Here is a 15,251-nt window from a genome sequence, read left to right on the forward strand (position 1 = left end):
ATAGAATGTCCACGTGTTGGTAGTCTACACCATCTGTTCCCATTTCTTACTAAGTTTTGAGGTAATGTACCTGAACAGTCCCAGTCAACAGTTAAATAAATGCAAATCTTTGCCCCTTCCTGCCCCTAATTTTCAGTATCGCAGGTCGAACTTAACTTTTCCTTTTCTCTACAAATTTAGTAACTGTAAAATACGAGGTATCGATATTTTAGATATCTGTTGGACTACTGCTTTAGTTCCAATGTTATGTTCAATATATCTTGCTAATGTGAGGCTTGTTATGACCTCAAAATGTATACCAGAGGATGATGTTGTCAACAGTAGTTTCCTCACAAGTAGGGATGACTTAATACAGTAACTGACTGAGTTTTTGTGCTGGCTGACTTGAGTAGTTAGAGCTGTGGCTTTAAGCCTTTTCCAGGCAATAACATACTTCTGGAATCTGCTTTGTCCCCCAAAATTCACATATTGAAATATGTCAAATAACTGTTCATCAAAGAACTGCAAAATTCCCATGAAATGGTTATAAAACTATGAAGGCCTAGACCTTTTCAATTAAAGGTGAGTGGTTCAAATTCAAACAGTCAGTTGCTTCTGTTAGATGACGTTTTAGTAGCCTGTATGAAACAAAATTTTATTGGTCTTCATCTAGTTTCAGAACATATTTCACAATGCACGAACTGCCAGAAATGAATACAAATCAAAGTTCTTGATCCTTTTTATAATACAGTGAAATCCATTTCTTTAATATGCAGCTTGCAGACTTACCTTCTGAAGTGTGATCAGTGACATTATTTTTATAGGACTAAGCATATTCCACACCAGTAAATTTTAGAATAGTATTCACTTACATATTTCCTCCACTAATGCAGGGTTCCTAGGGTTTTTATATTGACATAGTCTTTAAAAACAAGCATACCCATCACTGTCTGAAGCTGTAACTTTTTAGATCAACCGTGGTAGGTGGCCAAATGGCTATAAGGATAACTGTGTGAGTAATGTAGCGAGCGAGTATGTAGTGGGAAGTACTCTACAGTACTTTGATTTTAGAGAGTTCGTTCTTGCTATGTATAGCTCTCAAGTACACTTACTGATTATGCTCTTGCTTTTATTGATTGCTACAGGTGTAATATGTAAATGTTTTGTCTAATGTTTTCTTCAAGAGGATTGACTGTTCTTTTTTTTTTTTTTTTTAAGAACTCGGGAACTTTTGGAACTGGGTCTTGACAATGAAGATTCAGAACATGAAAATGATGATGACACCAATCAAAGTTAGTATACAGAAACACTTCTATAGTATGCCAAAATGCGACACTTTCTTAGTGTTTTTTTCCCTTTTAGCTAGCTGAGACTGAATAAATTTTGCTACTTGTATATGTTACATGAAAGTTGGGTTCTAGTAAGATTTTCTTACCATTGTTATTTTACCAAATTTCTTCTGCCATTGCCTGTTCTCATTTCGGGGCCCTCTTTTTGTCTCCTTTCTCTCTAAACTGCAGAATTTATGCCCTTACTTACCATTCTACACAATGACAGAATTTAAAATTTGAATCAGAGTTAAACTGATTTTTTTGATCTGATGAAAATGCTGCTGAAATTGGTAGAATGTATACTCTGTACTAAGTACATATAGTGTAGGAATGCACGTTCAGTAAAGTTAGTTACAGTAAAAAGAATAAAAGTGATGACTGAGCAACTTAATAAAAATAAGGGATTTGTGGAAGCATCCTGTAGAAGTACTAAATTTGCAGAGATGCTCCTCCAGTCAGATAGCTAAGAGGGAAGCATATTAATTTTTGGTATTTTAAATCCTTTGCCTTTTAACTGTGAAAATTGAATTGATCTTCTCTGATATTTAGGTGCTACACTCAACGACAAAGATGATGACTCCCTCCCAGCAGAGACTGGCCAAAACCATCCATTTTTCAGACGATCAGACTCTATGACATTCCTCGGCTGTATTCCACCCAATCCTTTTGAGGTTCCTCTGGCAGAGGCCATCCCCCTAGCAGACCAGCCCCATCTATTACAGGTGACATCAGAGATGGTGTTCTGGAAGAAAACTGCAGTTTGCTTTTTCATTTCTAACTGAAGTATATTATTTACCCAGAATGCTTTTGTTGATTTTCAGCCAAATGCTCGCAAAGAAGATCTGTTTGGCCGACCAAGTCAGGGTCTATATTCATCTTCTGCCAACAGCGGGAAATGCTTAATGGAAGTTACAGTGGATAGAAACTGCCTTGAGGTAGATTTAAAAGTTTTATTATTTTAAACAATAGGGTGATTTAAGCTAGTACCTTCATTCCTTAAAAAGACACTTTAATGTTTTCAGAAAGAATTTTAAGTAGCTTTCAGAATGATAATTTAAAAGCCCAGTAAGTGTGAAAACTTGGACTTTTTATGAAAAGCATGCTTAATTTTTTTAAATGTAGGAACTTTTATGATTACTGATTTATAGCAGATTTCAGACAATATTTTTAAAGGCTGCAGTACAATGCCAAGTTAATTTTGAAATGCTAATTAAATAATTATTTGTGATAAAAAGAATTAAATCTCCCTATAGCCCAGCAGATTTGACTTGCCTACAAACTGAGCATTAAATGGCAAGCATATGAAATGCAAACATAAAGTGGGAAAATGTTTTTTTGTATTTGTTGAAATGATTGAGGTTATTGTGTTTTAACAGGTCAATTACAGTGGTCACTTTTGTGTGGTTTAAAAATTATATATATCCTGAAAAAGTCTTCTAGATTGCTTTGAAAGTGCAATTAAATTTTACTTCTCCTTGTTTAGGTTCTTCCAACTAAAATGTCTTATGCAGCCAACTTAAAAAATGTCATGAGCATGCAAAATCGGCAAAAGAAGGAAGGGGAGGAACAAAACGTGCCTACAGAAGAATCTGAGAGTTCAAAGCCAGGGCCTTCAGCTCATGATCTTGCAGCACAACTGAAAAGCAGCTTGTTGGCAGAGATAGGATTGACAGAAAGCGAAGGGCCACCTCTCACATCTTTCAGGTAGCTTGAGTTAAAAATTACTCTATGAAATATTACTGAACTGCTAAAAGGATATTTGGGACTCTGAAAAGTCTTCTTAAATTAAAATGGGTAGCTTACTTTAGTTTGAATTTGTAGTTGATAGCTTTTAAAATGAACAGTTGAACAGTCCTCAAAGAGGTCTGTGCAAACCGTAGTAAAAGTCCTTTATGACCTGACTTCCTGCTGCAGACCTACTGTCATGTCCTGGGTAGCTAAGTTTAAAAATTGGAATTGACAGCTTGGCATCTGTGTCTGGTGATACTGACCACACTTTATGCAGTTAGGGATTGAACCGCCCTCACTTTGAATGACAGCTTTTTAAAAAAAATTAAGGTCTTGATTGAAGGGAGACCAATAACAGTTAATTCCACATAGCAGTGAAGTTACATGCTTTGAGAGTGATTTCTCTTTGGAAGCAAGACTTGTGTTTCAGCTGAAACGAGGCAGCTTCATGTGCTTTTGTCCACAAACTTACTGTACTGTGTTGTTGTTTGTCAGAAATAAAAAACTTATTTGAAGGCAGAGGGTAAGAAAAAGCAGAAGTACACAAAATGTGTCTGAAATTTAACTTATTTTGCTTGTCTGTCATTTTTTCCCTCCTTTTGTCAGGCCACAGTGTAGCTTCATGGGCATGGTTATATCTCATGACATGTTGCTGGGACGTTGGCGCCTTTCTTTGGAGCTGTTTGGTAGAGTATTCATGGAAGATGTTGGAGCAGAGCCTGGATCGGTATGTATTTCCCAGTGTAAGGACAATTCCTCTTACAACCAAATTGTGAACCTCCCTCATTATTCTGATTTTGGTTTTTATTTTTTTGTTCTTTTATTTTAAGATCTTGACTGAATTAGGTGGCTTTGAAGTAAAGGAATCAAAATTCCGCAGGGAGATGGAAAAACTTAGAAACCAGCAATCCAGGGATTTAACATTGGAGGTAAAAAATGTTAGTTTATCTTCTGAATTTGTTTTCATTAAAAGTTGAATTATCGCACATTGCAGTAACTTGATAGGAGAAGTTGTATTCAGAGTCTGCAAGCAGGTGTCTTAAACCTTACTTCGTGACTGTGTTGCGATTACTCTGTAGTTCTTCACAGTCTAATTGGTATTTTCTGAGTCTATGCAGAAGTGTCCAGAAACTTCTTGTGAAGCTGAAATTCTCTCAGTATGATGATTGGTAAAGAAAAGAAAACTTTTTTGTGTTTTTACTAGGTTGATCGAGACAGAGATCTTCTAATTCAGCAGACCATGAGGCAGCTCAACAATCATTTTGGTCGCAGGTGTGCTACCACCCCGATGGCTGTACACAGAGTAAAAGTTACTTTTAAGGATGAGCCAGGAGAAGGCAGCGGTGTAGCACGAAGCTTTTATACTGCTATTGCACAGGCTTTTCTGTCAAACGAGAAACTGCCAAATCTAGATTGTATTCAGAATGCCAACAAGGGTACCCATACAAGTAAGTGATGCACATCAGTTAATCTACAGGTAACATTCATAAAAGCCTTGGATGCTTGTTTACATTGAAATACTTGGCATTGTCTCAGAGATGTCTTTTGTTACCTCAGCACGGGAACTGTGAAAATTGTGCATGTTACTTCTCTGAGGCATGGAAATGGCTTTTTTTCTGCTTTCAGAAAAAGGAAGCTCTTGTTTTTCTCGAAACAAGAGTCTTGCTTTAGACGCTCTCAGCTTTTTTGACCATCTTTCTCTCTGGTAGGTAATAATTGTCAAGATTTTAGCTAGTAAGAGCTTATACATTTTAATATGACTGCTCCATCTGGCTTGTCACAAATACATTTTAATGTTTTTGAAAGTATATATAAACTCTTGAAGTATTTTGGCATCTGTAAGTTGGTACAAACACCTCAGGTTCTTTTCTTAAGTTTGGCTGAACCCCAATCACTGCTTTAAGTGAAGTGGTTCTGTCTCATTGATGTCTTTCAAGCTGTCTTCCAAAACTGTGTCCTCCTTACACTGGAACTTAGGTAGGAGAGAGAAATATAAAGATGTTTAAGCTTATGAGGTTTTTTCCCCTTCAGGTCTGATGCAGAGATTGCGAAATAGGGGAGAGAGAGATCGGGAAAGGGAGCGAGAGAGAGAAATGCGGAGAAGTAGTGGCTTACGAGCTGGTTCTCGGAGAGATAGGGATAGGTAAGTGATATATTTTTAATTTGTTGGAGATACTTTGTCAACTAGAGTAATCGCCTTGGTTATCTCCAGGAAAGATACTTTTACTTCCTCAAATTAAAGGTGTCTGTCTTTTTCACTTTCAAGAGCAATTTACAGGGTAATTTCTTGAAATTCAATATACACTTTAAATCTTTAAAGAATAATTGTGCTTACTGTAGCATTGATAGATTATGTCTCAAGCATATGCCATCAATCTCTCCTGCTAAAACAGTAATAAAAACTTGTGTACTAGAATAAAATTGTGAGGTGGTTTAGAAACAACATTGCCATTGGTGGCATATCTGACTGCTGTATCCAAAATACTAGTAGTAGTAAAATCTCTGGTTCATTTTGATTCTCTGTTTCTGAATCATTCTCTACAAGCAGCTGTGAGCAACACTACTATTCCAGCATAAAAGCTAATGCTATTTTGAATCTGTGTGCAAATGATACTGTCCCAAAGGATTTTTGCATGTTTCCTCTGAAATGAGTACAAACTGCTCTAATTTTCTTAAGGGACTTTAGAAGACAACTTTCCATTGACACACGGCCTTTTAGACCGGCATCAGAAGGAAATCCTAGTGATGACCCTGACCCTCTTCCAGCACACAGACAAGCCCTTGGAGAAAGGCTCTACCCTCGAGTGCAAGCAATGCAACCAGTAAGACTTATCTATCTAATACACTTAACGATACATTGTTCTTGTCATCTTTTAATTTAAAAATTATTTTTCTTGTCCATTATTGTTTAACATAACTGAAAATACTTGAATATGTAGGGCTGTTTTATATTCTTTGGCATTTTCTTAAGATTTTGTTTCTGTAATTCATCATTTAGCTTAGGAGGTATCTTATAATGCATTCTATATTTAAAATACTGGAACTTTCATAAAATCATATTTGAAAATGAGAGAACTGGAGGAGAGTAGTAAGACATATCATTCCTTATCCCCAGGCATTTGCAAGTAAAATCACAGGAATGTTGTTGGAATTGTCCCCTGCTCAGCTGCTTCTGTTACTAGCTAGTGAAGATTCCCTTAGAGCAAGAGTTGATGAAGCAATGGAACTCATTATTGCACATGGCAGGTAAAGTATCAAGGATTTAGATAAGAAGTGAAAACTGATTTTGTGGCTAAAGCACTTGTACTGTGCTACATCTAACTCTGATGCATGCAACTTATTCCTTGCTTTGTTCTAGATATTTTTCTTTGGACAAGTGACTTGTTTACTTTGGTTTAATCTAATCTGTCTGGTTTCAGAATATGATGATTCCTTATTGTGAAACTAAATTGCCTTTTTTCCCCCCCCTTGTCAAGGGAGAATGGTGCTGACAGTATATTGGATCTTGGATTGCTAGACTCTTCAGAGAAAGTGCAGGTAACAAACTGTTGCACAAATGAAATTTACTTAAGATCCAGTTAGTTTTAAAAACTTAAGCAGCTGGAGCCTTCCTTTATCATGCAAGACAAAGTTCTGTTTAATTATCTTGTGGAGTTATCTTTTTTTTTTTTTACCTTCCTTTCTTTTTTTCTTTTGAAAAGATTAAGCAGTAATTACTCAAAAGTATAAAATGTTACCATTAGGAAATATCATGGAAATTCTTAACCAAGGGAACTTGAATCTTTGGGTCTAGTAGCAAATAGCTTGTTGATGTGTGTCAGTAACTAAAGTAAGTTTGTTAAGTGCTATTCTGACTTTCAAAACAGGAAAATAGAAAGCGACATGGTTCCAGCCGCAGCGTAGTAGATATGGAATTAGATGATACAGATGATGGGGATGATAATGCACCACTTTTCTACCAACCTGGAAAACGAGGTTTTTATACACCAAGACCTGGTAAAAACACAGAAGCAAGGCTGAATTGTTTCAGAAACATTGGCAGGTATGCTACTATTAACTTCCTAGTCTGAAAAAATTTAAAAGACTAATATACAAAATACCAGGGAGAGTACCAATGATCCAAGCTGCAAAAACTTTCTTCATTACTTTTATGCTCTGTATTTCTCACCTGGGCTAAATAGTGGGAAATTTGCACATGTCAACTTGAGGTTTCTTTTCCTGTTACATTCTCATTTTTATCTTTATTTACAGTCTGGAAGTTTTTTACTGCAGGAAATATTTTGTTGAAATTATATATGTCCGTGATTTTCTTTTGGGGATGGATAGGGCTGGAAAGCTAGCTACAGCTTGATTCTTAGAATATTTTGACTTTTCTAATGTGAGTTTGCTGAAAGATCTCCGATGTAATTTCTGTCATACCAAAACAAAACCCAAACATTTATTTTCAGAATCCTAGGATTGTGCTTGTTGCAGAATGAACTATGTCCCATCACGTTAAATAGACACGTAATCAAAGTTCTTCTTGGCAGAAAGGTAAGTTAAACATAGAAATTTTGAATTTCCTTTAATTATATAAAATCTTTTTAAAAACTGCTTTTTTTCCCTAACATGCATGTATTGACTAGCAGAGTTGATATTGGAACTGTAAGGATGCCTTTAAATTTAATTTGAGGAGTATTAATTTTTTCATTTCCTAGATTTTGAACTGAGTAGATGTACTAGAAGTCAGGTATTCGACTAAGATGGAATGGCTTGTAATAGGTTAGCCTTTGACTCTCTTCAGAAACAGCTTACTGTCTCCCCTCTTTCTCTTCCTGAGACTGAAGACTCGAAGAGAGAGTGTTGGACAGTACTAGGCAATAGCATCTCAGCTTACCGAAAACCATTTTCCTCAATGTTGGAGAGAACTCATTGAATTTAATTGTAATTAAAATTTTGTCTCAGGTGTAGGTATAATCTAATTCAGAGCAATAATTACCTAAACTTCTGGCAAAAATGCTTCCCCATCCCAATAAACACCAGTTATGTACTGCACATTACATGCATTAGTCAATAGCGTTCTAAGTTCTGTCTGATGCAACAAACTAAACCGACTGCTGGTCGTTCCTTAAAAACAATGTTGATCACATAATCAGTTATCCAACATACATATGATCTTTAATGAAAAAGGGTTAATGGCAGAAAGATATGCCTCCAAATATCCCCTCATATCTTCCAAGAGAGATTCCCTTCTAATTCTTTTCTTCAGGATTTTCTTCTTTAATATGCATTCCTTCCAGTTAAATGTTGGATACATCAAAGAATATTTTAGTTAGGTTTAGTTTAGTTTTAGATGACTTTTCTCTCTAGGCTGATAAAGAACAAAGAAGCAAGGAACTATAGAAAACAGCAAGAAGTAGATATTGGTATTTGAATTGTCGGAAACTGTGGTATGCAGCTACTGGGCCACCAGTCATTTAAATGTGTGTATATATATAGCAGCAGTATATATGTGTTTAAGTGGAGGGGAACTTTCAGCATTTTGGAGCACTGATGCGAATTGTTTCCAACTTCAGTCAACCTCCATCAAATCTATATTGATCTAGGTGATATGTAGAAGAATTTGTTTTAAAAAAACCTTATAAATTTTCTTTATAACCTTTATGCCCTTAATAGCAGGAAAGGCTTTACAGGTCTATCTTTACATTCTGCTAATGCATTTCAGTTGAGTATTCTAATGTACCTTCAAAAGCAGGCTGAAAATAGGAGTTTGACTGCCTTTATTTCCAAGCGTTTGTATGCTTTGTTACATGGGTTATGCGCTGCTGTATGCTAGCGCATAGATTAGGCACAGATCACATAACTTTGAATATATTCTTAAATAACTGGTATGTTTCAAACATCTGACTTTTTTTATAGGTGAACTGGCATGACTTTGCTTTTTTCGATCCGGTTATGTATGAAAGCCTTCGGCAGCTTATCCTCGCTTCCCAGAGTACAGATGCTGATGCAGTGTTTGCAGCAATGGACTTAGCCTTTGCAATAGACCTGTGTAAGGAGGAGGGTGGAGGGCAGGTAAGCACAGCTAAATCTGTGTCTCTGTAGTTTCAGGATTCGACAGCTTATGCATGTTGTAGTGTACACATAATCCATGCTTTTCTCAGATGGCAGAGATAATGTTTTACCCTTCCTAGATTCAAATACAGTGTTCTCCTTAGACATTGAAGTGCGGGTTTTTTTCCTTGAAGGTGATGTAGTCTACCATAAAGCCTGGATAGCATAGTCAATCCTAGGGAATCTTTAAAGCTAACCTGTAGTAGTAAATTTTGCTTGTTTTTAGAGGGATATTAAGCAATAAATCACTGTGCAGCATACTGTGGCTGTTGTAATAATCTAATTTCCTTTTTTCCTTTTTTTTTTTTTCTTTTTAAATGGTCCTTGTTACTTTGCCATAGGTTGAACTTATTTCCAATGGTGTAAATATACCAGTCACTCCTCAGAATGTATATGAGTATGTCCGGAAATACGCAGAACACCGAATGTTGGTAGTAGCAGAACAGCCTCTACATGTAAGTCTTTGGTGGAGTGTTTTTAAAAAAAAGAAAAAAAAAAATCTGTAAGATTTCGGTTAGTTAATTCTTTTCGTCATTATGGTATTGCTGATCAGGTTTCTTTTGAATTCTTGACAGCTTGGTTAAAAATATTTAATTTTCTAATTTCTTTGTAATTGTATAGCTGTTTATGCAGTACTGTGAAGACAGAACTTTGAGCAATTCCTCTTTTTTATAGAAAGAAAGATAATTTCTTTTAAACTTGATCTCATTGGTTAAGCATATATGTTCATTTCTTGAGCTCAAATGGCATGTATCCTCTTGGAATTTTTGCTTTGTATTTAGCAGCTACTTTATTCTAATAATCTGTCACCTTTGATTTGTTTAGCCTTATAAACAAAGATTTAAAAGAAATTTCAAAATATTTACATAAATCAACTTGAACTTCTGACTTGTGTCCTTGTTTTAAAAGGACAAATCAGTTAGGAAATATACAACTTTGTTCTTATTTTACTAGCCTGGCAAGAAACCTAACAATTGTTTATAAAACTATATTAAAAATAATACGGTTTTTGAAGCCCTTTTAAAATAAAAGTTATGGTATAATATATTTTTGTAAGCAGTTAATGAAGGCCCAGTACTTAAAACCACTTACTCTGTCATACGATACTGCATCTAAACTTGGTCATTTCTGCTGACTGTGGTTTCCTGCTGCACTTCTGAGATAGCTAGCAGACTGCTCAATTACCTCTGTGCAGTTTAGGCCCAAAATTCTCCCAGAAAGAACATGTTCCTGGAATTAAGCTACTTGATCTCCATGTCTGCCTATATTAATATTTTGACTCTTGTTTATTTTAAGAGTTAAAAACTGTAACATTTGTATTCATTTTGGACTTTACTAAAACAAATTTATTCATATTCTTCCACTTTGAAAATGGAATTTCTAATCTTTTCAGGATATTACTTATGTATATAAAATATATATGTGTGTGTGTATAACATTTTTAAAGCAGAGTCGGCCTGCGAGTGTCTGCGGAAGCAAAGTAAAAGTAACATGCAAGATGCATTTTTCATAATTCTCATCAGATTCAGCGTAGCTCAGCAAAATACCTGAACTTTTTAGCATTAGAGAGTGCATTTGCTTCTGCTCCCAGTGAAATATTAGTACAAACCATTACTGCTTTCTTTTGCAATAGTAGGTAGGGTTTAACAGATTGGTGCAGTTCTTTGTTTCAGATAATTTGCATCTCCGATGGTAAAGCTTTGAAAGACAAGAACAGCTAGGAGAATAATGAATTTTGAGTTAATAGGATATTTCACATGGAACTTTTCAGTAATGCGTTTAAAGTCAATCTGAAAGTGATATGGCTATAATGTGAATCTTGTGGTTTTCACTTAAGGCAATGAGGAAGGGTCTCCTGGATGTACTTCCAAAGAATTCGTTAGAAGATTTGACAGCAGAAGATTTCAGACTTTTGGTAAATGGCTGTGGTGAAGTAAATGTGCAAATGCTAATCAGCTTTACCTCTTTCAATGATGAGTCAGGTATGAAATAACTTATTCAGAAACAGAGTTGCAGGGATAACTTAACACTGTTTGTTCTGTGTGGAGCAGAGTTACCAGCATTAAACTTAAACTACCTCTTCAAATTTGACATCAGTTATTAAGTCACTGAAAGTCCTAATAAAATTATTACTGTTTTTTTTACATACCTTTGAAAATATTTACCCTCAATTGGCAGGGGGGAGGAAGCACATTTTCGAACTTTGCTGTCACTTGATGTTAAATACAAGGATTGTATTATTGGTAGCATATCTTTCCTTCTGAAAGTTCTGACCTAACCTTAGAACTACAAATGTGATGGATGCAGGCTAATATTTCTTACATAATTTTTAAATTATATTTAGCTGCTGTTAGGCTTTTTGGGAGGGAGGGGGTGGGAGTTGTACTGAGGTATGTCAGAGTTAGCCTTTACATTCAAAAGTATGTGTATTAGTTTTGAAATTACTAGTGTCTCCAATATCAGGACTTTATGAATGAGATTGTAGCTGAGATCCAACTTGCAGTACATGTAAAATAGATCTCTTGATACTTACTGCCCAGTGTACCAGCTGAATTATGTATCTTTTTTATTTCACACAGGAGAGAATGCTGAGAAGCTTTTGCAATTCAAGCGTTGGTTTTGGTCCATAGTTGAGAAGATGAGTATGACAGAAAGACAAGATCTAGTAAGTTGCCCATTCCCAGTGGAAACATGCAGAAGACCTGGAATAACTTTGGCTTCACTACTGTTTTTAACTGTGTTTACCTGCAGAGACTTTGTATGTGAAGAGTTAAGGTAGCAGAGCAGGGTAGTAGGGTTTGATTTAGACTTTCGGTTCTGGAAACATCAGGTGTGAATCCTAGACCTTCTTGCAACCGCAAGTAAGCGTGGTGTGTCCTTACCCATATTCACAGGTCTCTTACGGAAGCACAGTTACAGTCTCTGCACAGTCGTTCTTAAGCTGAGTAACTGTGGTTAGTCAACTGTGTTGTGGGCTAGTAGGGTTTTGAGGTTGAGTTCTCTTCTTGGATCATCTACTCTCCTGACTTCTGTGTATCCTGAGGGCAACACCTGTGTCCTCACTGTAAGATGTCAGCAATGATACTATGTCCTTCTCAAAGCAATTTAGGAATAGCTGATGAGAAGCATGAAAGAACAAGATACTGTTCAGGGGGTTTCATTTTGGAAAGCTTGCCTGTAAATTGTATTCATTGTATGCTTCTTAAAACTATTTGCTTTTAACTTCCTACTACTTAAGGTACTATCTTTCCTTTACAGTTTGCTAAAAGGAAACAAGGACTAATCTGAAAAGCGGAAAATCTAGAGCACATTTGTTAAGGAATATCTATGGTTATACTTTGGTAGTGACTCTGCTCTGCAAGTCAGTATTGCACACTTGAGACAATAAACCAAACATTCTCTGTTGCTGCCTTTTTTCTGTACAAGTACTATATTCTGTAGTCACTAACCTCTTTGTGAGAGATTTCTGATGCATTTTGTATTGATGGCAGTCACCATCTCCCCAGGTGGATTTGGGGACATTTCATTTACTGAGGATTTGTTGATATAGGATCATTCTGAGTGCTGGTTTTATGAGTTTTAACAGAAGTATATAATATGATGAGCAGCTGAGGAAAGGAAGTGAAGGAAGCTACTACAAAAGCATGTAGCATGACCACTGAGTTTAGTTGGCATATTGAACAGAACGTAGTATGATCAAACTTGCTGTGACTGTGCAATTCTTCTTTAACCTATCCCTACACAACATGTAGGCAATAGGAATTTTAGCTTTGTACAGCAAATTTTTAAATGCCGTCTTCTTTTTTCAGGTTTACTTTTGGACCTCAAGTCCATCATTGCCTGCCAGTGAGGAGGGATTCCAGCCTATGCCATCAATCACAATAAGACCACCAGATGACCAACATCTTCCTACAGCAAACACTTGCATTTCTCGCCTCTATGTCCCACTCTATTCCTCTAAGCAGATTTTGAAACAGAAATTGTTACTCGCCATTAAGACCAAGAATTTTGGTTTTGTGTAGAGTATAAAAAGTGTGTATTGCTGTGTAATATTACTAGCTAAGTTTTGTAGATTTTTCCATTTGTCTATAAAAGTTTATGAAAGTTAATGCTGTCATACCCCTGGTGGTACTTTAAAGATTTAAATGCAAACATTCCTGTACTAAATTTGTAACGTAAAGGCCTAAGGAGCACTGGCAATATCTGATTGCAACAGTTTGCTAGTCAATAACTCCTTTGCCTAACCCCAGCCAAAGATGACAGCAGAACAATATAATTTACACTGTGATTTATCTTTTTGCTGAGGGAAAATATGTAAAATGTTCTGAAAATTCACTGCTGCCTTTGTGGAAAGTGTTTCAGCAAAGGTTCTTGTATAGAGGGAGTAGGGAATTTCGAAATAAAAAATTAAGTATGTTCTGTGTTTTATTTTAACTTTTTTTATGGTGTTTTAATTTGTGGTTGGCTGCAGTTGTGTATCATGTATATTGAACTTGTAAAAAGTTCCTGACAGCTCAGATCCCGGAGTTGGGATCGTTCACTTATGAAACCACTTTCATTGCAATTTTTGTTCTGATTGAACTCTGGCGCATCAGATACCATCACTAATATTTTGCATGTAATCTGTACCTTTAGTGGGGTTTTTTTTTTTGTACATATGATGAGGCCAATGCACAGTATTTCATAGTTCACAATCAACATTTTTGTATCCCTGTTTCAGTGAACAGACAGTCAGGAGATTGTTCCACTACCAGTTCTAACCCGACACTTGTACTACGTTATCTAACTATGTAAACTCAGCCTGGGCACTTTCTGGTAACTGTAAAATGTTTATAAGATCATGATTATTGAAGATACATTTTGGAAAACTTTAATGTTCGTGAGCAGCTTAACTTCTTTTGTATCTAGCCTTTTTTTAAGTATCTTGTTACAGTTTTTTAATAAAGAAATTACAGACAAAATACCAAGTCATACTGAAGAAACAATAGTTTTTATTTATTTAGCCATTTATGCTTTAGCTAACAGCATACACTAAACATAGTTGTTCATTAAAAATCTGAATTCTGTAACTGAAAAATTGACCTGCAGAAGACATTCAGCCCACATTTTACAGTTAGCAGAGAATCCTGAATGAAACAGGCCAGGCAACCCCTTCTTTTCACAGAATTGGTTTGAAGGGAAAGTGGCTTGTTCTGAAAAATCTCAAGGTAATTAGGTTAGAATAAAATTCTCAAACTACATTTTAGTGGGTTCTACTGTAAGTTCACTTTTGAAGTGGTTGGTTGCTTTTGGGGAGGGCAGTCTTTGACCGTAACCTAGGACTTGTTTTCCCTAATGCTTGAGAGATTTTTGAGAGTTACGAAGTGATTCATAAAGGAGGGGAGATACTTTTTCTGTGTCAAAACAGATTTCTGAAAGCTTAGCAGACTGAAGTATTGAAGATTAAGAGCTTTTGTGGTGGTGATGTTCTCTCTCTTTCTTGCTTCTCCAACCCCATGAGTCCATGTTAGTGATTTTTTTTTTTCTTCCTTCCTTTTGTTGGGAAGAGCTAAACTAACATTCCATCAAAATCCGAGTGGAATTCACCTTTGCCAGAGCAGAGCTCCACTGGGTTTTCCTTTCTGTCAGCTAGTTGAGGATGATCAGAAATTACCTACAGCTGTGACTTTCAAAAAATCTTCTGTTTTCATCATTTATTTAGTTGCTAGAGGTATGGAGGACAGTTGAGATCAGAAATTCTGATCACCAGTTGCCAAACTGATGCTGAAAATCCTGTTTTCTAAATAAGGCTCACTGTTTCAGGCTTGTGTAGTTAAACTGCAGATAAAGCAAGTAAGCAGATGTAGAATTATTTCTGCATGTACTAATACTTCCTAAATCAATCATCCTAGAAAAGGATAGTTTCAATGTACGAGGATTGGAGTCTCTTTTGGATTTCCTGTTGTGACCTCCAGTGTCTCTTAAGTTCAGAACTGTATCAGATTTTACTATGCTAGTATCAATTAAAAATAAAAAGCAGTACAGCTACACAAGTCTAGATATAGGTGTATGAGTATAGAGAAAATTTATACTGGTATGGCTGTTCTCATATACTAAGGAGGATAGTTACAAAGGTACAAA

At 36.0% G+C, this 15,251-nt stretch overlaps 1 protein-coding gene across 1 annotated transcript in view; it reads left to right on the forward strand.

Annotated features, from left to right (window-relative positions):
* Positions 1 to 15,251, forward strand: part of UBR5 (ubiquitin protein ligase E3 component n-recognin 5) — a 74,182-nt gene extending 58,931 nt beyond the window's left edge. The window contains 18 exon segments of the mRNA XM_009277137.2: positions 1,198 to 1,271; positions 1,860 to 2,032; positions 2,132 to 2,245; positions 2,794 to 3,014; positions 3,645 to 3,765; positions 3,869 to 3,967; positions 4,243 to 4,486; positions 5,070 to 5,181; positions 5,716 to 5,860; positions 6,154 to 6,284; positions 6,515 to 6,575; positions 6,905 to 7,080; positions 7,487 to 7,571; positions 8,937 to 9,092; positions 9,473 to 9,586; positions 10,969 to 11,113; positions 11,711 to 11,796; positions 12,941 to 15,251. Coding sequence (XP_009275412.1) covers positions 1,198 to 1,271; positions 1,860 to 2,032; positions 2,132 to 2,245; positions 2,794 to 3,014; positions 3,645 to 3,765; positions 3,869 to 3,967; positions 4,243 to 4,486; positions 5,070 to 5,181; positions 5,716 to 5,860; positions 6,154 to 6,284; positions 6,515 to 6,575; positions 6,905 to 7,080; positions 7,487 to 7,571; positions 8,937 to 9,092; positions 9,473 to 9,586; positions 10,969 to 11,113; positions 11,711 to 11,796; positions 12,941 to 13,153 — 2,470 coding nt within the window. The 3' untranslated portion in view covers positions 13,154 to 15,251.

Source organism: Aptenodytes forsteri, unplaced genomic scaffold (assembly GCF_000699145.1).
Source record: "Aptenodytes forsteri isolate BGI_AS27 unplaced genomic scaffold, ASM69914v1 Scaffold145, whole genome shotgun sequence".
In the NCBI taxonomy this organism is placed as follows: Eukaryota; Metazoa; Chordata; class Aves; order Sphenisciformes; family Spheniscidae; genus Aptenodytes; species Aptenodytes forsteri.